The sequence below is a fragment of the Achroia grisella genome, unplaced genomic scaffold (assembly GCF_030625045.1).
Source record: "Achroia grisella isolate CSIRO2021 unplaced genomic scaffold, CSIRO_AGI_Agris_v1 utg808, whole genome shotgun sequence".
In the NCBI taxonomy this organism is placed as follows: Eukaryota; Metazoa; Arthropoda; class Insecta; order Lepidoptera; family Pyralidae; genus Achroia; species Achroia grisella.
This window is the reverse complement of record NW_026713029.1, coordinates 1,670,464-1,695,919: the sequence shown is the minus strand read 5'-3', so window position 1 is coordinate 1,695,919 and position 25,456 is coordinate 1,670,464. Positions and strand designations below refer to the sequence as shown.

Here is a 25,456-nt window from a genome sequence, read left to right as displayed (position 1 = left end):
TGAAAAAAATCGTGGGAAATTGCCATTTATAGACTGACCTGATTTCATGCTTATTTTATCATCCTCCACTGGTGCCCCGACAGCGCAGATGGGTGCACTATTCCATTATTGATATAATCATAATTGTTGCAGTTACAGAAAAATCATATTTCTTTTATTCGTACCAAAATGCTCCTAAGCTTAAAGTGACAGAAGTAAGAAACGTGCAATAGCAAGCTTAAACTTCACTGAAAACAAGGAAAGAATTCTAAAAATTTCTGCATCAAAATTACTTCCGGTAATGTCTAATTATTCAAAAAAGTTATTAGAAATACCTTTCTTTTTAATACCACTTAGGTAGCATACGGCCCATCTGATGGTAAACGGTTACCGTAGCCTATGGACGCCTGAAACACCAGGGGTGTCACATAGGCGTTGCCGACCCTTAAGATTTATTATAAGGTATATGTACTCACTATAGCTAGAGACATATCCGCGCGTTTGTTCGTATGTAGCAATGCATCACGGAGGGGCAGTGCACAAGTTGCAAACGGCTCATCTTGTTTGTTCAATTCGCAGATCTCTATTGACATCTCTCCCTAGATTAGATTTTATATTCTTTATCTATACATATAAATAAAATTGCTGTGTCTGTTTGTAATATGGAAACAACATTTTTTACAATTTTCGTCTGTCTGTTGATGAGCAAGATGAGCAAGAGCAGTTTGTCTGTCTGTCTGTTTGTTCCGACTAATCTCTGAAATGGCTGTACCGATTTTGACGGGACATTTTTTGGCAGGTAGCTGATATAATAAGGAGTAACTTAGGCTACTTTTATTTTAGGAAAAAATCTCTAATTCACTTTTTTGTTAACTTCCATGCGGACGAAGTCGCGAGTATAGCCAGTTTTAAATACATAATAACAAGTAAGAGGCATGCGAGAATCAACATAGAAACCGCTACGGAGTCATTCTTAGTGAATAATTTAAATTAAATTTATTTATTTGAAATTACGAGCTGAGCCTTGTCAGTTCTTCTAATGCCAAAATTATTCCGAACTGACGATAGATTTGACATATCGAAAGAGTCTGTAATAGACCTACATGAATAGATATTTTAAATTTGAATTTGAAAATCATTACATATTTGAGGTAGTTGAGGAAATCATCGTGAATTTTCACGTCGTACTCTGTGGAGAAGTCAAAAAGGACCACCCGTCCTGGGCGCACGCGCGTCATAGCCACGTCGTGATCGTAGAACTTCCACGACACTAGCAGCGACATGTTTCTGGAGCTCACCACCGCCTGTAATTCATCACGTCAAACTATATTAATACGTAAATACGTTTTTTTTGGACTACTCTAATGCTGTTGGCCGAAGCTGGCCTTTACAGCTTCAACGGACGATAGGGGCGAGTGCAGATGGCACTCCAAACCTCGGAAGGACTTATGGAGCGGCTGAAGGCCAACTCCTGCCTGACGGATACGACTTTAGTCTGAGGGCACTCCTAGGGGTTCGAACCTCGACTCAGGCCGTCATAATTTCGATCCCCGTTTGAATTGGATGTGGAGTGCTATATACACTCGCCCCTATCGTCCGGTGAAGTTGTAAAGGCCAGCTGCGGCCAACAGCATAACAATAGTCCAAAAACAAAAAAAAAATGAACTAGGTATATTATTAAATGTCTGATATTACAACCTCATCAGACAACACCATAGTTCCGAAATGCACCGTGAAGATACAGTTGGGCGTGGATGCTTCTCCGATGCAGGAATCGGCCGCCGCTCGCCGCAACGGTATCTGACTTGGACACCTCTCTACACTCGTAGAAACGTCTACTGATGCAGTTCTTTGTGGCTGCAAATCAATATAAACGTCAAAAGTATTTGTTTATGTGAAAAAGGTGTATGGATAGGTACATTTCTTTGTAAATCTAAATATATATAACTCAAAGGAGACTGACATAGTGATCTATCAACGTACAGCCCAAACCACTGGACGGATCTGGCTGAAATTTGGCATGCAGGTAGATGTTATGACGTAGTATTCCGCTAAGAAAAGATTTTGATTAATTCTACCCCCAAGGGGATAAAATAGGGGATGAAAGTTTGTATGAAACTTTGTCAATTTTAAACCGACCGGGCTGAGACTTTGCATGCATAAAGCTACTATGACGTAGGCATCCCCTAAGAAAGGATTTTGATAAATTCCACCCGTAAGGGGGTAAATTAACGCGAGCGAAACCGCCGGCAAAAGCTAGTACATTAATAATCTTCATGCTTTTGATCTTCCTGAACTAAAATTCTTATCAAAAAAAAATACTCCTAATACATAAAAAACTGAGACTTCCTAACCTATTCTAGGTTAGGTTAGGTTAGGCCTAAGTCTCAGACTAATAAAATTCTTTTCAAAAAAAAAATCTATATATATAATAGATTTTTTTTTTGTAAATACATTGTTATACATAGAAAATACTCAGATTCGATCAGATCATCAGATCATCAGAATATATTATATATAGAAAATACCCAGATATACAAACAATCATACCCATAAATACAAATGTTCGTACCGTGCAAGAAATCGAACCCGTGACTTTTGAACGCAAGGTTGCTAAATCGCTAAACCACCGAGGTCGTCTAGTCAATAAAAATATTACATAATTTGCCCAGAGATAGATTGTAAAAAGAAGTCACATATTCCAGCCGCCAAGCAGCTTCCTTTGTAAGCTGTGTTCCAGCATATGTTTCTCATACTAATGCCTCTGAAAACCAGCATGCATGATTGCATCGTATACAATAAAGATGAGTGATGCCATTTCAGTGCTGTATATATAAATATGTATTTATGTATGTATATTCTTTATTTCAATTGTATATATTTTATTTTAATTATATTTGTTCATATTCGTTTCGTTCGTTGTATTTTTTGTTCGTACTTCTTTCTATTGTGGACACTAAAGACATATAGTTATTTATTGGTTTAACAATTGTGTATTAACATAATGAATGATATAAGCCGGCGGAAATTGATTCTTGCCACATTACGTAAACAGCCGGCTTCCGGCCGGCCGGTAAACGAACGACGCTGGGGTGACACGCCCGGGCAAACTTAACTCGAGGCCCGCACCCTGCGGTCCGTACGGACCAACGGACGACTCCACAACAAATAACAACTCGCGATCAAAAGTATGGAATCACTTACTGGGAATTGATTCCGCGTGAACTTAGATACGTACCGCGCGTACTTAGTGTACTTGCAGCATTTGAGAAAATTAAATAAAATTACATCATGTAATTGTAAAATATCACTTTTATTTCATTTTAATTAATTTAATCAATACATTTGTAACAAAAAAAAAGTAACTGATATTAATTTTAATTAAATATATTTCAATAACAAACAAAATACGCGTCTTTACATTTTATAATGTCAATTATATTCATAAAGAAATCACAATAATAACAAACAAACCTAACTAAATACACCTATATTTTTTGTACACAATTTAAAAAAAAACTATATAGTACAGAGAAAGAAGAATATCAATACAACATAAAACCAAATCTTATATACGCAACGCTTTATTCCTTCTATGTATATATGCATATATATATATATATATATATGTATACAATACATATTTCATATAAACCTTTAAATAATACATACCACTATATATACTGTACAATACTTTATAGATATTACTGTAAACTAGGTTTGTTACCGGTGTGTTGGTCACATGTTAAACGGAGCACGGTTACTCTTAAAAACTCAACCTTGACCGATAGGAACTTTTTTGAGTGGTAAACGATGGCCTGCAGTTCGACCTTCGATGAATTTTGGTCTCGAACAGTCAAACCGTTTCGGAGAGTATCGTTACAAAGAGTGCAAAACTGATCTCATTTCTCATCTCATCGTTAACTTAATAATCTTGCTGAATAACTTTAACAAATACTTTTTACTTCTTAAATATTATCTTAAAAGCTACTACTCTAATTCTGTTGGCCGCAGCTGGCCTTTACAGCTTCACCGGACGTTAGGGGGCGAGTGCAGATGGCACTCCAAACCCGCGGAAGGACTTATGGAGCGGCTGAAGGCCAACTCCTGCCTGACGGATACGACTTTAGTCTGAGGGCACCACTAGGGGTTCGCACCTCGGCTCAGGCCGTCGTAATATCAATTTGAATTGGACGGGGGATCGATCGTAGGGGAATCATATATAAGTAATACTTTATTTTTAAGAATAGAACAGATTCGAGGAATTTGGTGTATTTTTTATAGCTTGAAGTATAATTGGTTATAACTTCATCATTATATATGACGTGATGAGGTGTCGCTACGTAATATATTTGTTTCTTGTAGTATGTAAGTAATGGTACAGGTGGAATGATTTACGAATGAATAACGGGGACAGCTAGTACTACATATACAAGCAGCTACATAAATATACTTCTAGAAGGAAGACCAGAAGTTCACCCCCAGAGGTTTCTGTGTGTGTAATAGCTCTCTGCAACGTGCCAACTCCTCGCCGATGGCCTGGAGAGCTTCTTCAACCTTTTGCGTGACCGACACGGGTTGGATTCTGGAAAGAAACGTGTTTTTAATCGAATTAGGTGTTATATTGAGGAAGTCCATTTCACTACTTGATGTGAGACCACAAATATTCAGTGTGGAAACTTGAGTGCTGTTTCGACCTTCTCTAATGGCGATCAAATTACGACCGTTTGACCGTTTGACAGAACTGAGTCTACACCCGTATTGCGACACGGTCGGGATTTGATTGACCAAAAATATTCGGTTTCCATACCGAATATTTGTGATGTCACACATGCTAATTGTAGCGGAATTGAACAAAATAATATAAATCTATGAAGTAATAAATATATTTACTTATATATTACAATTCTTTATAAATATATTAACGGTCTCGATGGTCTAGCGGTGTGCCGCTTAACTTCCGATAGGCGCAGGTTCGATTCCGTGCATAGTGTTAACATTTGTATTTAGGAGTATTTATAAAAATATTAACGCTCTCGATGGTCTAGCGGTGTGCTAAACCGCTTAACTTCCGATTGGCGCAGGTTCGATTCCGTGCATAGAGTTAACATTTGTATTTAGGAGTATTTATAAAAATATTAACAGTCTCGATGGCATAGCGGTGTGCTAAACCGCTTAACTTCCGATTGGCGCAGGTTCGATTCCGTGCATAGTGTTAACATTTGTATTTATAAAAATATTAACGGTCTCGATGATCTAGCGGTGTGCTAAACCGCTTAACTTACGATAGGTGCAGGTTCGATTCCGTGCATAGTGTAAATATTTGTATTCATGAGTATGAGTTTGTATCGGTCTGGGCGTTTTCTATGTATATTATGTATGTATTTAATAATAGTATCTGTAATGTAAATGTATTTGTATCAGTTTATATAGTAGGTTAGAACTGGCGCCGTGTGAATTGTCCACTATCATTTTATTTTGTAAAAAATAGTAGTAAAAAAATAATTGGAAAATTTTTACAGTAAATATTTATTGATGTTTGTTACTCAACCTATATAAATGGCTAAACTGATTCGAATTAAATATAGTACAAAAATAGATACTCATATCTTCTTAATACATTATACTATACTTTTACCCAAAATCACGTATTATTATATTATGTGTTTAATTCACTACCAATTTTGTGCACAAAATTACAACTTACAATTTTGTCTCTGCAGTAGCTCTTAATTCCTTCGAACGTTTCCTAACTGGAAAGAAATTTCATTGTACTGTATTATGATTAATTGTAAACAGCGTTTTTTTTATAAAAGTGGAATACAGCGGTTCACTGTAAAATTCTCTACCTAACAGAAAAAAGAAAATAATTTGACATTAGTACAGCAAAAATCTGATATACATATACGTGACACAACCAATTTCTTTATTTTCATTCTTCATGCCTAAAAAAAAGTAGATGACGGTTGACGGTTACCATGGACCGTTGCTTCTTTGCCATTTGAAATACATACAAACAAACCAAAAGTCCCTATTACTATGTAATATTGTTATCTGTGCTATTGCTAACAATCTCCTTCTCGGTGGTAATAATTACCTGGTGCCGGCAGTTCCCCCTCACTGAGCGAGCCGTAGTCGGTGGTCGTCGTGGTGTGGTCGGTACACTCCGTGGTCGTCGCCTTATGCTCACCCGGGGACAGCGGCTCACGGTAACTCGCCACTATTATTATTTTTAATTACACTATTGCACCAAATACAGAACAAAATAGTAAATATACATAAACTGATAGAAAATTTGACAGCCTCGGTGGTCTAGTGGTTTAGCACACCGCTTTACTAACCGATGGTCGTGGGTTCGATTCCTCGCACGATATAAACATTTGTATTCATGAGTATGATTGTTTGTATCGGTCTGGGTGTTTTCTATGTATAATATGTATTCATTTATTAAAAAAAATGTATCCATGTATTTATATCAGTTGTCTAGTATCCATAACACAAGCTCTGCTTAGCTTGGGACTAGATGGCACTGTGTGAATTGTCCTGAAATATTATTATTATTGAAAAGGGCGGCTTAACGTTGAGTAATCTCTTCCAGACTACCTTTGTAATGTACATCCCGGATGTCAATTTCCGGGTTTTCTACTTTTTTAGGGACTATACTAATATATATATATATATACATATATACTAATATTATAATATATACGAATATTTTTTTTATATGCGTGAAAAAAATATTCGCATATAAGGGTAGATAAGGAGAGCATGCGCACGTCATCAGTTCACGCATTCACACGTTCTCGTCCTTCAATCGTGCGCGCTTTCGCGCCTTTTCGTAACAATTAACTATATTTTTTTAAATATATAGCTATACCCGTGACTTCGTCCGCGTGTAATTTACCATTATTTTCTAAAATAAAAGTAGCTTAAGTTACTCCTTATTACATCAGCTACTTGCCAATAAAAGTCCCGTCAAAATTGGTCCAGACATTTCAGACATTATCCGGAACAAACAGACAGACAGACAAAAAGCTCTCCTTATCTACCCTTATATGCGAATATTTTTTTCACGCGAGAAATGTTGCATACATTTCTCGCGAGAAAAAAATATTCGCACGTTGAAAGAGCGTACGTTTAAAGGTAGCTGTTCTTTCACATATATGAATCTACATTAACAGGTGTTATATGAGTATACTAATTAAAAAAAAACTTATACCGTCTGCGTCTCCCTCGTCCGGTAAGTCGGTGAGCGAGGATATCTCGCAGTCAGTGTTGTCGCCAGCGATCGAGTAGGTGCGGTCGCCCGACAGCGGACGGTGGGACGGTCGTCGTTGACGGTCAGCTTGTGGTCGCTGTTTATGGTGAGTATGTTGCCCATTATCCATTTGCGTTCCTGGAATAAAGCAATATATTAAAATAATACGAGCGCTTAATTATTACGTACAAGTCCGGACACGACTTGTTTGGTGTACCATGGAGAGAAATCCCTACCTATCTTTTACCTCTAAATGAATGAATATATTTGCAAAACTATTTTAATTTCAAATGAAATCTCTCTACAAAATAACAATTTATAAACTACATAATACTACTGATGATATTGAATTTCTGGAATATTCTATTTTAGATAAGTTACCTATTGATGTGTATTGTATTCCTAAAAACTAAGTCATTTATATTATGAACTCATTACATTTTAATTTTACTAACAACTAACTAACTGCAATAATAGGTCATATAGAACTACTCATATTTACGACATTGAACGAAGGTTCACATTGTAAATTAGTAGGAACATCGTCGGTTAAATAGAATTTTTTTTTTCAAGTCATACATTTAAATTTTTTAAATTTATTTAAATTATTTTTCCCTTTAAAGTTTTAAATTTACACAGAAGTACCTATATACATATATATTATTTTAAAAGTATTTAGATAATGATTAAGACGGCATGGTTAATTTAATTGACTTATATAAAAGGTGAGGTTATATGTCGGAGAGGTTAAAAAGTAATCGTCTATCGTGGTATGAGCATGTAATGCGTAGGAATGAAAATCATATCTTAAGGACGGTGTTACATATGAATGTGGATGGTTATAAGGGTCGAGGAAGACCTAAAAAGAGATGGATGGACTGTGTGAAAGATGATATGGTGAGAAAGGAAGTAAATAACGAGATGACTGCGAACAGGGATGAATGGAAGAGAAAAACATATTACGCCGACCACAAATATATGGGATAAGGAAGAAGCAGATGATGATATATAAAAGGTGGCAAATCTAGCTCCTAATTTTGAAATATGTCAATTTTCTATTTAGTCGACGTGTAGAACTATAGAAATATTACTACTACTATTAGTGGTATTTAAAAATTTACACAAGATTTTACTACTAGTATTATCATCTGCAACCGTACATGGTGAAAGCGTACAGTAAATAGTACCACATGAATTATTAACAGTCCGTTGTTCAGGGTCCTCGCATCGACAGTGTCGTAGCACGTGCGCGGTTGTCGGCCGATACAGTTGCGTTCCACTGCACGACCGCAGTAGGGTCGCGTGAGGTGACTCCGGGGACCTCTGGGACCCGTGAAATATTCGGGGTCCGCAATCACACGCACGGCTGTAGTGCGCGCATAACACTAACGCACCATTTGAGTTAGACTGTTTTGTAAGTACTATTTTCTATTCACTAATCTATTAATATTATAAAGAGAAAGTTTTGATTTTTCGAATTTCTAACGGAAAAGTTTAGACTACTAGACCTATCCACAACTTCATTAGTTACATTAAAATCAGTCTCAGATTAAGCGCGATCCGATGTGCACGTATTATAATTATTTTCTTTCATATCGTAATTGCTCAGCGCGGCATAAGCCGTGCTAGTCGAAGTTCCAGCCATGTGTGACAAACTAACGAACTCCTTGCGTTCCTGCAGCAGAAGCTGGACGTAATGGACGAAGTAAGTGCAGTCCAGATCTGTGTGTCCAACTTCAGCCAGGACGACATCGCGAGAGCGAAGGCTCTGCTCTTCGAGTCCCTAAATAAGACTGATCAGATGGTGTCTCGTAGACGTGACGGGACACAAAAAAAGCGTACAGGACATTATAACGCTGCTGAAGGAGACCGATCCAGACGACGTGCCGACTTTTGTGGCGAAGGATTTAAACAAACTTCCTCCAGTCACATTTGATCACGTCGATGTTACCAGCCTACTCAAGGATATCGTGTCCTTAAAAAAGAGTTTGGCAGATGTGACGCTACGTTTCAATGCGTCAGAGCACATAATTAGTGAGTTGCGCAAGGAAGTGGACAGTTTGCGCGACTCGCGAAAAGAAACTAGGTCACTTGACGCTACGAACATCAACACGCGCCGTGGGGCATGCCGCGATGCGTTCACGGCGGAGTCAGCGGTTTCGGCGTCGACACTGACGTCACCAGACGTGGTGTCACCGCCGCCCGCCGCGCCCCCCGTGCTCCCCGCCCGCAGCTCGCGAGCGCCGATACCGCTGCATGTGGAAGCAGCGCTAACAAAATCCTCGGTGCAACCACAGCGTCGAGATTTTGCCGCCGTCGTCGCTAGCAAACCGGCTGCTTCAGTACAGCGGCGTGTGCCAAAAACGGCACTGAACATTGACCCTACGTGTGCTGCCACTGGGAACCGCGACGATGATGGCTTCGTCGTGGTACAAAAGAAGAGGCGCACAAACAGGGTTTGGAATCATTGTGGCACTGCACTCACTGGGCCCAACTTTCTGCTGCGTTTGCTACACCGACAACGACAATGTACCTGTTTTCTACATTACGCCACTAAGGAGCAGAACATTGTCGATTATAACCGTATCAAGAGTAACCTGACATTGAGGGTGACGCAGCTGAAGTCGAGTCACAACGCGAGTTTCAAAGCGTTTGTGGCCCTGGTCCCTACCGACTTGCTGCCCACCTTCATGAAAGAGGACTACTGGCCGAAAGGTGTGGTTCGGCGCTACCGTGGCAGATTGCCGTCTTCATCCGTGATCACACAGACAATATAGTTGTATTGGTTTTTATTATATTATATGTATGTTAGTCTATAAGGTATTTATAATATGGGCCTAGTTGCCTGAAATAAATGAATAAATAAATAAAAATTAAAAAAAATTAAAAAATAGGTTAAATTTAGCCTTTTTAAAAATTTTTAAAAGCCTTTGGAGTAATATTTAGGGTTGTGTTCACGATTAGAAGCGCATTACACATAAATTTGTTTGCGTACTACGTAAAGGATTTGGTATGAATATAGATAAATGAAATATGTCCTCTTAGTCCTACATACGTTTGATTTAGAAACTTTAGCTCTGGAGGGACGAAACAGTGCTTTTGAGACTATTTTCTCAGTTTCAAAGGAAGTGACAACAGACTCAAGTAATTTTATAGATTTTAATAATCGACAATCGATAGACGATCATTTGAAAGGAATAACAGCTGAGTTTCTTATCAATCCTTCTTAGCTTGAAAGCACACCGAACTGTCCGTAGATTTGTCATACCACAAAAGTACATGAATTGAAATATATGATTTGTTAGTTCTTATGAAAAATGCTAGTTGATCATTACACAGAATTTCCATACTTTAAGTTAATTGTGATGCTGTATATTCAGGAGAATTAGAAGAAACATAAAATACTACAGTTGAGAGAATAATAATATCACCTTACCTAGCTGGTTAACGTCCACGACAGCTTCTTGCACGCCAGCGTTATTTGCCTGCATTTTATTTACTGTAGCGTCTTGTTTATCATCACTGATCTTTGCATGATCGAGAGATTCAATTTTCGTTGAACCTAATTTTAAATTTTGTTCACTACCATCAAGCGCAGGTTGTTTATCAACCGTTGCATTTCTGTTTTGATAAAACTGTGTAGTTTCATCCTCAGTTTGTAGAGTAGGTTCTTCATATTTACCAGCATTATTTGCATTTAAGTTGTCTTTAGAGTTATTGGTATCTTTTCTCGTTCTGATATCAATTAATTTACGTTTGGCTCTCGGCCACGGTTTTTCTTTAGAACCTGCTATATTTTCTGTATTATGAACTGGTAAAGGACCAGGTATTTGAAAGCTGTTGTGTGTATCACTTTTCGTGTTGGTAGCGTTTTTAATCGGTTTTTGCCTTGCACTTGGAACCGGTTCTTTCTTTTTCCCGACAGATTGTTCCAGCTGTTCCAATTGGATTGGATGAGTTCTGAAAATGATAATAATGTATATGTTAGTATGCACAACAACTGTAAAGGTAAACTATAAAATGTTGTCTGCGTGGGTACCTCATTCTCACCTACTTTAGTTGACAATCTTTCAAGCTTGCTTTGTAAGTTGTTTAGCTGTTAGATGCAGATTAGACAGTGCAATTACAGAGAATACATACTAATTAAATTCGACATAAAGATAGGTTGTATTTTTCTTAAATAATAATCTGGAACAGGATGAAATAGGGGATCAAAATTTGTGTAGATGAAGTCGCCAATATCTGTATATTAATACGTGAAACAAAAACTTTGTACCCCTTTTTACGAAAATATAGATATAGCGCGGACGGAAAAGTGTGAAATTTCGCACACTCATAGTTCATATGGAGAAAGAGTGCAGAATATTAATATTTGTTAAAATTATATATTAAAAATATATTAAATAAATAACAAAACATTATACACACTACCATGTAATTGACACACACGCATACATACTCTTATGTTTATTGATAAAGTCTGTGATCAAATTGAGAATAAATTAACATAGTTTGTCTTCAATATTATTTGTCTATAGTCTTACTGAATGTTAAGTTAATTATGGTCGAATTTCGACCACTGGACTACTGTAACTGACTGTACTAATATAATATCATAATAATACAACTCACGAGGTGGCTTGTATCGTGTTTTCGGTGTTGGGAGTATCGTCGTAACTGTTCCACAGTTCGTTAACTCTACACATGTCAGCGGAACGCTCCTTAGAACGACGTTCTTGTAAAGATTCGTTTCTGTCTGGACTTTGTTCTGTGTTGCTTTTATTTCTTTGTTTCTATAGAAAATAAATTAAATCTTATATAAAATACAATGTTAATTACCATACTCCTCCGAAACGCTTGAGCTATTTTTATGAAATTTTATATGTATATTCAGTAGGTTTGAGAGGGTTGTCTATCCCTGCCATTTATTATTGGAGTTTTTTTTATAATGTGGCAACTATAAATACATACCCTAAATTTTCACATTTCTACCAACAATCCCTATTTCTTAAGCTAGTAATCAAACAAACAATCTTGCAGCCCATCTAGTGGTAATAATTCTCGCTGTTCATGAGCACCCCTAACACCAGGGAAATGTGAAATACAAGTGCGTTGACGGCCTTTTAAAATGGAATATGCCCTTTTTGTAAGGTTTCAATATCATATCGGTTCGCAAATATTCCTGGCTGGAAGGTGATTTTATAATATTAATTTTTATTATTCATTTTCTATACTGAATTTATGATCCTAAAATGTAAATATGTTCAGATATTTATTTGATAGCGTATTTTTATAGTCTCCTAAAACTTTTCTAGCATAAAATTCAATACATATAACAATTTAACCATGTAAGTAAAGTAGGTCTAACCTCCACTATTATCTTCTTGGTAAATTCTTGCGATGGTCCATCTGAGACATCATCTACTCCAACATCTTTATAGTCTTCTGTATCAATGTCCTCAGATTGGAAGCTCTTGTTATGTAGTAACTGTTTTATTGTTTCCTCATTCTGAAAATATATTTGTGTGCTTTATTGCTTTTTCTAGATTCACATATTTTTAACATTGACGGCCTGTAGTCTAGCCGTGTAACAAACCGCTACATATAAAATATGAAGTGTGTTATAAAAAAAATATTTAAGTATTTCAATTAGTTATTTAGTACCCATAACACAAGCTCTGCTTAACTTGGTACTAGATGGCACTGTGTTAATTGTCCTGGGTCATCATTATTATTTATACGACATCAAATAACGATAATCCGTCTCGAAGGACTATTTAGATGAACGGTTTTGTTTCATTGCACATCTAATTTAATATATTACGAATTAAATAGTCAAAGGGTTACACAGTAAAATATAAATTTTATTTTTTATGGTATCATCATCATCATTTCAGCCATAGGTTTCATTGGGTTCATATTCGTGTTTTTAGTCATGAATATAAATTAACACATAAAGATTTCTAAACTCTTAATTCTACTCATGGATTTTAGATTTATGTTGGAATAGTGGAATATCGATAATTATGTTAATAATTATCTTTAAACTTTCTCTTTTGGTACACAATATTAATATAGGTTTTAACGAGCTTCAGCACTCCAGTTAACTCGTGACCACGGCTAGTCAACCGTCGACTCCAGTTAACTCGTGCAACCTAGTCGAAACGTCGAGACGTAAATAACCTTTTTTGCCATAAAATTATTCGTGGTAAAAATTATATTAATGACAATCAATTAAATGTTTTTGGGCTTTTGTCAGGTCACTGAGAGATTTGGGGAGGGTTTAGGCTTTTGTTAGGTCACTGAGAACTGTGACACTGCATAGATCTATCGTGCTCCCCTTTATTCCAACTTCGCTACCTAGACCCGTGAGGGATTTTATCTATCTATAATAAAGTTACACTTACCGTCGAAATTTTTATTGCGTCCAATTGCTCTTGTAAAGATGATATCCGTTCCATTAGTTCTTTATTTATTTTTGCCAGAGCCTTAAAAACAAGTAAGTACTCATTAATATTTTAGTACTTAATCATTAATTTACTTATCTACACTAATATTATAAAGAAAGAGTGGATGATGAGGAGAGGAGATGGAGGAATGAACTCAGAAACCACTGTACCTATATGAGAAATTCTTTCACAGATTGGTAGAATATGAATCCAAAGTAACGTAGGATATGTATATATGTACATGTATTATGAAAAACTCACTATATTATGTACACCCAGAAGAAGTCATGACGGGAAAAAGACATTGGTTTATAAATATATTAAAATAAAGCAAATAATCACTTCCATACGTGGCACAATTAATAGGATACTATATTAAGTAGGAAACATTCAAAAGTAGTATTGTTAGAAGTTATATAATATATAATATCAGTGGACAATACACATAACGTCATCTGGTCCCAAGCTAAGTAGAACTTGTTGATCACAAGTTCTATAATATAAAAGACAACTGATATAAATACTTACATATTTTTTGTTACTTACATTATATACATAGAATACACCCAGACGATACAATCATACTCATGAATACAAATGTTTGTACCGTGCGAGAGGATGTTCGAACCCGCGACCATCGGACGCAAAGCAGTGTGCTAAACCGCTAGACCACCGAGGTGGATGGTGGTGGATTAATAGGAAACTTTAGCAAGTACAAAACCTTATTATCCTGGTCGTAGTCTTGCGTCCGGTTGACGTCAGTATATCCGGAATCGTCCGAATGCTTGGACAGTCTGGTGTCCTCTCGATCCGGTTCCGGTTCCGGTCCGGGGCTTACCCGGTTGATGACTGGCTGTAACACGGGTACCTCCAACTACAATAGTATAAAACTATATATAATACTAGCTGTGCCCGCGTTTTCACCCCCGTGAAATTTATAGCCTATGTGTCATTCTGATGTATGCTTCGGCAGTTTTAAAAAAACTACTCTACGGATTTTGCTGAAACTTTACTGTAATATAGCTGTTACGTCAGATAGATAACCCTGGACAATTAACACAGCGCCATCTAGTCCCACGGGAAGCAGAGCTTGTGTTATGGGTACTAGACAACTGATATAAATACTTAGATTTTTTTGTAAATACATACATAATATGTATATTATGTATGTATTTACAAAACATATTATGTATGTATTTACAAAAAAATATTTGGTGGGAAGGTGATTGATAGTAATGGGGTCTAATGTCCCTATTGCTAGCAATGTACCATGTTAGGTTGACCTCCACGCGGTTCCCCCTGGAAACCATCGTGGTTAATTCCTGGTTATTTAATCACGATGGGCAAACTGACTTGACCTCATGCTCATCTTATCATCCTCCACTGGTGCCCCGCCAGCGTAAAGCGTTAGCGCAGACGGGTGCACCATTCCATTACCATCCATGAAAAAATATATACATAGTTTAGTAAAACACCGATACAAACAATCATACTCGTGAATACAAATGTTTGTACCGTGCGAGGAATCGAACCCGCGACCAACGGAAGTAAAGCGGTGTTCTAAACCGCTAGACCACCGAGGCCGACGTTGTTATTCAATTAATGTAATCTATTACTGGATTTTATATACGCACATGCAGCGAAGGTACCTCCCAGTTGGGTAATTGCAGGGGCGAGCTGGTCTTGAATTTATTGTCTGGTTTAGATGACTGTCTTCTTAATTCCTGCACATAAATGAATTATTGTAAATTTACTGGCAAAATATATTATATTACAAAATAATAATTATATTAGAATAATGACAATATTACATATCATCATCATCATCATCATCGCAGCCCGGAAGACGTCCACTGCTGGACATAGGCCTCCCCCAAAGATCTCCACGACGATCGGTCCTGCGCTGCTCGCATCCAATGTCTTCCAGCGATCTTGACCAGATCGTCGGTCCACCTTGCTGGAGGCCTTCCCACGCTGCGTATATATATACATATATATATATATATAAAATTCTCGTGTCCGTCAGAGTAAATTGGACGTGGTCTTTACTCATTGAGAGGTTCTTAATAAAATCTATACATGTACTGGCCACCTTCTTAACATCGTCGGTCCATATTTCAAGTGGGCTCCCGACATTCCGTCGGCCCTTTTATAAATAAATAATAATCTTCTCATATATAAAATTTCTAAAACTCCTCCGAAACGGCCGACCGATTTTTATGAAATTTTATACATATTTAGTAGGTCTGAGAATCGGCTACTATCTATTATTCATACCCCTAAGTGATAAGGGTTGTTCATCCCTAACATTTATATTTGTTGGACAGTGTATTTTGATTACCGTACGTGTAAACACAGCTAATATACTATTATATTTTTGAGCCAGAAAGATAAATCTAGAAGTATTATAAATAATACAATAATAGAGCTTCCTGACTTTTATCCAGATGGGATAGTTCTTTTATCAGGAATAAAACATATCGGATTCAGGATACCATACATCATTGTGTGTCCCGAATCCCGATGACAGCCATGTAAGTTCAGTCTTAATGTTTTTCACTCACATATTTGACATATAAAGAGGTACATAATATTTTGAAAATGCATTATTCTCTTTCAGTAGAGGCCTATTATTAAGTGTATCAGTCACAGAGAATATCATAGTGAACGTAACACTTCAAACGACCCGAGAGCTAGTAGCTACTTTGCCCAGACGATAGGTTCAAAGAGGGAACTCTTCCAGTATCTTTCGTATACTGCCTCGATGTGTCGCGTTGGATTACAATGATTGTTTTTTTTTAAGTGAACAGATATAATTGTTTGTGACATAAATATGTTAGCTATTGTTTAATTAGTTTCGTGTTCAATATACATTATTTATAACCCGGTCTTAACACGAATAATTTTATATCAAATAGTTGACCCCGCGACTTCGTCCGCGTGGAATATAACTTTATTTATCTAAAATAAAAGTAACCTAAGTTACTCCTTATTATATCAGCTACCTGCCAATAAAAGTTCCGTCAAAATCGGTCCAGCCATATCAGAGATTAGCCGGAACAAACAGACAGGCAGACAAAAATTGTAAAAAATATTATTTTTGTGTATGTACCATATTTATATTCATATGCATGTAGTAAAAAACGGTTATTTCAATATTACAATCAGACACTCCAATTTTATTTATATATATAGAGTATATATAATTTACCTCTCTCGACGTTTCGACTAGGTTGCACTAGCCGTCGCAATGATTTGAGAGCATTTGCCATAAAATTATTCGTGTTAAGACTCGGTTAATAATATAAATATGTTAATTGATAATAGTAAATTAATCGAATAAAAAAATAGAACGTACGTTGATATTGGAGAGGTGCGTGTCTATGGTCTTCGCTATTTGGGCCGACGAGTCGGCCGCCTTCAATCGCATCTCTAGCTCTGTTACCTTACTCTTCTCTATGGATAACTGAGTGGAGATATCGTCTGAAAGGTAAATGTGATCACTATGGATGTTGTTTTGGTATCTATATATTAATTTCTCGAGACTTATATATTATATACTTACTAGCAGACCCGGCCACGCGTTGCTGTGGCTAATAATAGACAAATAATTTGCAATAAATTAATATTGCGACTATAAATTGAGATGTAAGCTATCCTATCTTTAAAGTTGGATCAAATTGCACACAATGTGCAAATCAAGTTTGCAATCGGTTTAGGAGTTTAGGAGTCCATCGCGGACAAACAACATGTCACACCTGTCACTGCCAAGCAGCTTGTTTAGTAAGCCGTTTCAGTTGAATATGGTAGTGAAAATATACTCATGAATAGAAATGTTTATACCGAGGAATCGAACCCGCGATCAACGAAAGGCCGTGTTCTAAACCACTAGACCACCGAGGCTGACTTATAAATTGGAGTAGTAAACCATCAGACCATTCTACGTTTATCTATGTACTGACTATAGTTTGCCTCCTGATCTCGAAGCTTTGCTGCCAGTTCTCTCACGCGAGTTCCGTTCTGCTCCTCCTGTAGACTACGCTGCTGCTCTGCACGATTCACTTCACGCTCCAAGCTTGAAATACGGCTCGAGTACTCCTCGTGCGTGTGAGACAACTCCTGGAAAGAGAGACGCGACAGATTAGAGCAAATCAATCTACTCAAATCACGACGCCCGTATTGGTAGTCTGGTTGGTTTCTTTGCAAGGCCGTTATCACACGTGTTTTTAAAATGTATTCGAGTACATTAACAGAATAGAAATAATTATAATCTTTATACAAATTTAATATGAGCACTTTTGAATAGTCATATTTTATTCTATCATTCATTCGGAACACAAACTCAAACTCACACGAAGAGAGAGCAGGAAATTTCCGTGTTGATCTATTAAATAATAAACTAACATATACATTATACATTAAACCATAGTAAAAGCTCCAGCTTAGTTTAGAGCTTTTTAATGGACTGGTACACCCGCCTTTTTTTCCATCCCCCCATGAAAATCCCCCATGGAGACCCACCCGCCACGGGGGAGGCAAGCGGGTACTGTGAGACTCCTACTCACTAAAAACTCCAAGGTATCCCAACTAAGAGCCTTTAGTGGAGTCACGGGATCGAGTGTCAGTCCACCGCGACTCCGACGGCGTGGGACCGTTTTAGCTGCGGGCCTCATGGTACACCCGCCTGCGCTAACAGTATACGCTGGCGGGGCACCAGTGGAGAATGATAGGACCACCACCCCGAAATAACCACGATGGGTTCCAGAGAGGAAAGCATGAAGGCCGACAAGAATTTTTTTAAATTTAAAACAGAAACATATGTATCAATTCACTGAAGAAACGACGACGTTCTCAGAAGTGTAATATTGTATTTTAGTTCGTCAAGGAACTTTGCTAACAATGGAGCCACTTGTTCCCATTACTGTCTACCCCCTCCACGTGCGGCGCTGTTTTGTCTAGAATTACGTCACTTACCTCTTGCAAGTTGATGATCTTCTGTTTGAACTCCTCCATCAGAGTTTTGCATTTATTCTCATTACACATCTTGTCTGAACTGCCACTGGTAATAATAAAAAAATGTTATCAAACATCGTTAGTTACCCATAGTACCTCTAGTCTGTTTTTTATTATCAGAGACTAAATTGATAGGTGTTAATGTCAAATTTTCAAATGTTGTTATCAGATATAGCAGTGTAGAGCTAAACTGACAAAAATAAAAAAAAACAAATGTTATTAAACATAGCAAGATACCTATAGTACCTACAGACTATTTTTTAATCTCAGAGACTAAATTGACAGATGTAATTGTCAAATTTTCAAATAATGTTACCAGATATAGCAGTATAGAGCTGAACTGCCAATAAAATATACGCCCCGCCGATCGATCCCCCATCCAATTCAAACGGGGATCGAAATTACGACGGCCTAAGCCGAGGTTCGGACCCCCTAGTGGTGCCCTCAGACTAAAGTCGTATCCGTCAAAAATTTCAATAATCCTTCCGCAGGTTTGGAATCTGCATCCGGTGAATAACAGCATTAGAGTAGTCCGAAAAAAAAAACTTAAACTCCGTAGGAACGTTGAAAACATGCAGACAAGCCGTTCTATCGGTATCTATACGTAGTACGTAGCAACCTTGTAAATTCTTTTTTTTTTACCTAAACCATGTAGACATAGCAAGATTTCGGTAAGTTCAAGCTATATAATTGTTGAATACAGGTCACAATCGAAAGTAATACATACATATATTGTCGATTAAATAGAAAAATGATATTTTTCAAAATTAGAAGCTAGAATTGCCTCCTTTTATATAAGTCAATTAAATTAACCACGCCGTCTTAATCATTATCTAAATACTTTTAAAATGATATACAATACTTTTGTGTAAATTTAAAAAATTAAAGGAAAAAATAATTTCAATAAATTAAAAAAAAATCTTTAAAAGCTTGTCTGGTAAAAAATGTACGTTTTGAAAACTGCCATTTTTGTATTTAACCGACGATATTTTATACTCACGTTTCTAATTCACAAGTTTCAGTTTCAACATCTTTAGTCGTTACTTCTCTGAAATAAAAACAAAAAATTTTTTTCATTAAAATATCTATGTTCCCAATTTAAATTGAGAATACGAATGAAAGCAATAACGAATAAATTTACATAAGAATTGGCCTTTGGCCTCATCACTTATACTAATATGAAGAAGTTTAAACGTAGACTAGGTTGTACGGTCTAAGGATCTTTGCCTGTTCTATCACTGAAAAGGAGATGGACGAATATGAGGAAAAAAATTACGTTCCCAGTTACCTATACATCAAAATAATAATTGCATTCCAATACAAATTTACCAACGAATCTCTAGACTTTATAGAGTCTACTGTTATTCCAGAAACGATATGGGACAAAGTTATCTAGATACATCAAAATAATAATTGCATTTAACAATGTCTAGTAAGACAAATTGAATATTGTCAAATTGAATACTAAGCACTGCTGTGTCTAAACTGTGTCACCCCACCTTACATTTTCCTATTGTTATTTAGTATATAAGATCATTATTTCCATATACATATTGTCAGTATATTATCATCTGTAATATACATCGACCAACAACATCGTATCATTTACTCGCAACACTATATATATATATTACTTTTAGCACATTTATTTATTTCTTTATTATATATTGTATTTGTTATAGATCATAATGGTACCGTGATAAAAGAATATTTATATTCTCAGAATATACACTAATTTTATATTACATTTGTTTAAAGTAATTTTCCGGATCATAACTATTTTCAAACTGGATATTATTCATTAAATGATAACTTGAATGTCATACATAAGTCATCAAAAATATATTGATTTTGTTTTATTTTAAAATTAAACCAAGGTCTTTCAATTTGTACATACAATAACGTATGTGGCAATATTAAAGCTAATTCTAGGTTTTACTTAAATGACATATATTACATTATATTGGTTACCGCACAAACAAAAAGAACTAAATACATATAAACTTATTTACTCATATAATTACGAACTTACTTGTTGTCTGTGCATTGACTGGTAGCTACACTTGTTTTTGGATTGTTCTCACTGCGTCGCGAATGCAATACACTCACTGAAGAGTTTCTAAAAACAACAAAAAAAATTACAATTTTTTATAGGTAATTGCGGAATGATATGAAATTAAATTGAATTTATTTGTTAGAAAAGTAGTACATAATAGATGGTATGGTTATTTATGTTATATAGTCTTTACAGACATGCAAATACCTATTTGAAGTAATCTATAATCTCGGTGGTCTAGCGGTCTAGTCTACCGCTTTACGACCGATGGTCGCGGGTTCGATTCCTCGCACGGCACAAACATTTGTATTCATGAGTATGATTGTTTGTATCGGTCTGGGTATTTTCTAATAATATGTATGTATTTACGAAAAAAAATATCTATGTATTTGTATCAGTTGTCTAGGACCCGTAACACAAGCTTTAGCTAGCTTAACTTGGGTCTAGATGGCGCTGTGTGAATTGTCCTGAGATTATTATTATTATTATTATTTATATAATTCCTAGCCTAGCGCTAACAGTACGCAGAATGATAAATTGTCTATGAAGTAACACAGCCTATAATGACAAAGTCGCCAGGAATTAAACACGATGATTTCAGGATTGCGTGGAGATCAACCTAACATTGCTGACAATGAATACTAAAAAATTAGAGACATGGCTCATTTTCAACACGAAAAAAACTATGTAGATATGATGCCTGATGGAAAATTCTAAATACAATTAATTCATTCACTGCCTTATCTTCATCCCATTATCTGTGGTTGGCAAGAAGAATAAAAGATGATATACTGCATCTTTTATTCTTCTTATTGTTATCACTTCCGGTTTTACGAGAGTTGTGGTTCAATATGGCGGCTTATGAACAGTGAGTCGGACAAAAAATGCATTATTCGAGCAGCCAGCGAACTGGTCAGAGTTGTACGCATGTTTATTATCTATCTATCTTTATCTATCAGCTGTCGTATCTTAAACTTTATCTAGTACAATTTCAAATGTAGATTACACTCACTTCATCGATGCAGGTGCAGCTGTAAGACATTTAAAGCAGCGAGACATGGTCTGCGAGGGGCTTTGTTTAAGAAACTGCTTAGCTGTGCAGAGCCTCATGTTGAGGATGCGAATCCTCTCCGACATGCGCTCGTTTGATTTTTTCAAATCAGCTATACTGTAAATGTTGACATAACTCTATTAAATTAGAAAATAAATTGTTTTTATGTAACTAGCATGGTAAAGCATAGGGTTTTTCAAGATGACCCTTAAGACAACTGAATATACCCTATATACGTTTTATTAAGGGTCGACAACGCGCACATGTTACCCTTGGTGTCTCAGGCATCCATAGGCTATGGTAACCATTTACCATCAGATAGGCTGTTAGCTTGTTTGCTATAATTTTTTATACTAATAAAAAGCAGATGGTAAATGGTTACCGTGATCTATATATATGAGCACTGCAGACATCCTGTTATCAAGTATCGCCCATGGTACCACTTATACCCTGTCATTCCATATAGGACCAAGATATCATACTTGCGTGACCTATAATTTCACTTTCTTGTCATATCATTCAATGGTAACTTGTGTATCTCGTTATATGTGTTGTGGTGCATTAGAACTCCTCCAACCGGAGGCCGGTATTACAGACCTAGACCCAATTTTTGTTTTGGGATAACTTTTACTTTCAGTAATAAAAATTTAAAAGTTTAGTTGTTATTAAAACTCTGAAGAACACATTTCAGGAATACATTTATTATCTAAAAAACAGTTACCATGCCTTCTGCTCTTGAACAACAGCCTTGGTAGCAGCACAGCAGTCTTTGCTCTCCTTGATAAGGCTGCTCCTTTGTGTGGCTGTCATCCTTTGCACTTTTGTTGATAGTAACTGTATAAGATATACAAATAAACGAATTATCTATACTATATGTAAGAAATAGTACTACATTTATTTTTTATAAAAAATACACCTTAAATCATCACTCTATTTATGATTATAATAACCAAGTATAATTGACCAATCCCAAAATATTTGTATAATGTCAAATCAAACTTAGTGTCATTGAAAATAAAGTGCCATGCTCAATCACTAGACCATTGAACCGTTGTGGTCCCAATTGGCAAACAGAAATACATAGAACATACTGGAGCCCTTTGTGTCTAAAGGACATGCCGTCTCAGAGACTGATGTGCAGAATAGCTGATGATATAATATACATATAATTATCATTTATAGTATCTATTTACACTAATATTAAATACTTCTGTTTAATTGTCACATTATGTATAGTCAATTGTTAAAGGCTTTTTTTGGAATTTATATTGAAACTACACATATTTGTGACATAAATAGCAAATTTTATGCTCATAGTTTCACAGGATCAAATACAGACGGATTTTTGGTCAGAATTTCTTGTATCGACAGGATGTATGATTTGTTTGACACAGCCATTTAAGTACTAATTATGATTAACTAGCATATCCCAGCTTTGCATGCATATTTCAATTAATTTATACAAAACCTTAACAAATTATACACCTAATACTTCCTTAGGTCTTCCTTCCTCTGTAGATAGAAGATAAATGAATAAAAATCTGTTCAATTGTTTCTAACATTACTGTGAACATATATAAATATATGTTCACAGTAATGTTAGATAGATATATATATATATATAGATAGTTCATAGATTTTTTTACAGGTACTTATAGATAAAAAAATATTTTACCTTTATATTATCTTGCTGTGAGTTAAGTGTTTTCTTCAGTTCTAGATTGTTTTCCAGTAGAGCAAAATAAAGATCTTCCAATTCTTTTTTACTTAATTTTGAGGGGCAAATGCGGTAAAGTAATTCTAAAGTAATAAAACAAATATAAGTTAAAATTATATAATCATACCTATATACATTCAAATGTCAAATATATTCAGATTTTTACAATGAATAACAAAGTTAACTTTATGTATACATTTAGTGTGTATTAGTAGTGATAATAAAATTAATAATAATCATAATTGACATTAAATAACTGTAACTCCAACTAGAATCAGCACAAGAAAGGAGTATTTCTGAATATGGTAGGAAAGAAGTGAAATTTCTGATTTAATAAATGAGACCCATACCTCGCTCACATTTTGTGGAATGACTCTTGCCTGTATCGTGACCGGCATGTTCCTTTCTATATCCGTTCATTATACTTGTACATTTATCTTTATTTACAATGAAGAATGTAAAGAATTCTAATACAAAATACAATAATAATTTTGGAATTAGCTAATAATATGATTTACATCCTAGCAATTTTTCCACGACTTATTATATTAATATGACATGATTTAAATTTTGTAATAAGTTATCAATAGTTTCTAATAAATACACATCTATCCTTGTATTATTTTGGCGAGAAAATAAAAATGCCGCCATAGCAACAGTTGTTTACATTGTTGTTGTTTAGGTTCCCGTCTGTCAGTTGACACCGTTGGTAGATTGTCAATGTCAGTGTCGTTATTGTCAATGTCAACTATTAATCTACCCAACCTAATGGCTGTATGGGCTGAGTCCTCTTGCCTTTTCTTGAAATGGGGAAACACTGAATCAAAACAAAATCTTTTGATTTAATTGTCATATTTTCATTTTTAAAATATAGTCAAGCACAAATTTCGTTAAAACTTTTTTATTTTACAGTTTCAGATTCTGTCTAAGGGAAAATTATCCTGTTTTTGGATATTATTATAAAAACAAAATACGACTGATTCCGCGGGGTCTCCTCTAGAATCCATTATAGTTCATTCCTGTTGAATTAGTCATGATAGACTAACTGACCTAACAATTCTCATCCAAACAAATAGTAATATAGTAACTGGATCTGACGGTCACATTACCCGCATATCAGGTAATGTGGTATATGGAACCCATAGCTAGCAATTTTCTCCACGCAGTTCCCTTTGAAAACATTCTTGGCAAATTTGTCACGATGGGCTAACTGATCTGACCTCATTATTATCTTATTGTCCTCCACTGGCGCCCCGCAAGCGTGAACCGTTAGCTCTGGCGGGTACACTATTCCATCATTATCCATTAAAAAACTGGACTTGAGGAATGCAATAAATTTATAAATAAAACGAATCAACTTATGGACTGATCAACTGATTTTATTGAACAATAAACATTTAACACATCAATTTACAATTACTTATCTATCTATATAGTATAGGAATGACAATAATTTCATTACATAAAGCATTGCGTAGGCTAAGCATTCCAATGTAGGCATATATAGAATGCATATAAAATAATTATACTTTCCTCCAAGGAAAATATATACAACCTAAATACTCTATTCAGCGGCGTAACTACAGGGCGGCAAGTCGGCAAAAAGTCACGGCCCCCCAGCCGGAAGGCCCTCCCGGACAGAGAGGAAGTCCAAACTCCAAAAATTTATAAAAAAGAATATATATCATTATACCAATTAGAAAAAAAAAATTATCTAAGTTATTTAATTCATCTACTTAGTTGCATGCATACACAAGGAATATTAATATTTATTAAAATTACACAATATTAATGCACATTATTTATTAAAATTTCAATGTTGTTGTAAAAAAAACAAGGGGTGAATTTATCACGGTATACGGGTTTGGAACGGTATAATTACGCCACTGACTTTGATTTAATAAATATGTATTACTTTTAGATAATTTCCGTT

At 35.7% G+C, this 25,456-nt stretch overlaps 1 protein-coding gene across 1 annotated transcript; it reads right to left on the bottom strand.

The window, feature by feature from the left end:
- Positions 1-3,865: 3,865 nt before the first annotated feature.
- LOC131851809 (DNA ligase 1-like) lies at positions 3,866-24,179 on the bottom strand. The gene is made up of 19 exons (XM_059202369.1): positions 23,874-24,179; positions 23,482-23,606; positions 22,528-22,640; positions 21,768-21,923; positions 20,745-20,818; positions 19,700-19,784; positions 18,661-18,745; positions 17,649-17,805; positions 17,045-17,169; positions 15,321-15,410; positions 14,408-14,560; positions 13,639-13,725; positions 12,606-12,746; positions 11,870-12,030; positions 10,674-11,197; positions 7,199-7,375; positions 6,077-6,199; positions 5,687-5,732; positions 3,866-4,564 (listed from the first exon to the last, which is right to left on the bottom strand). The coding sequence occupies exons 1-19, from the start codon at positions 23,941-23,943 to the stop codon at positions 4,435-4,437; spliced, it is 2,622 nt and encodes an 873-aa protein (XP_059058352.1). The 5' UTR covers positions 23,944-24,179; the 3' UTR covers positions 3,866-4,434.
- Positions 24,180-25,456: the final 1,277 nt, after the last annotated feature.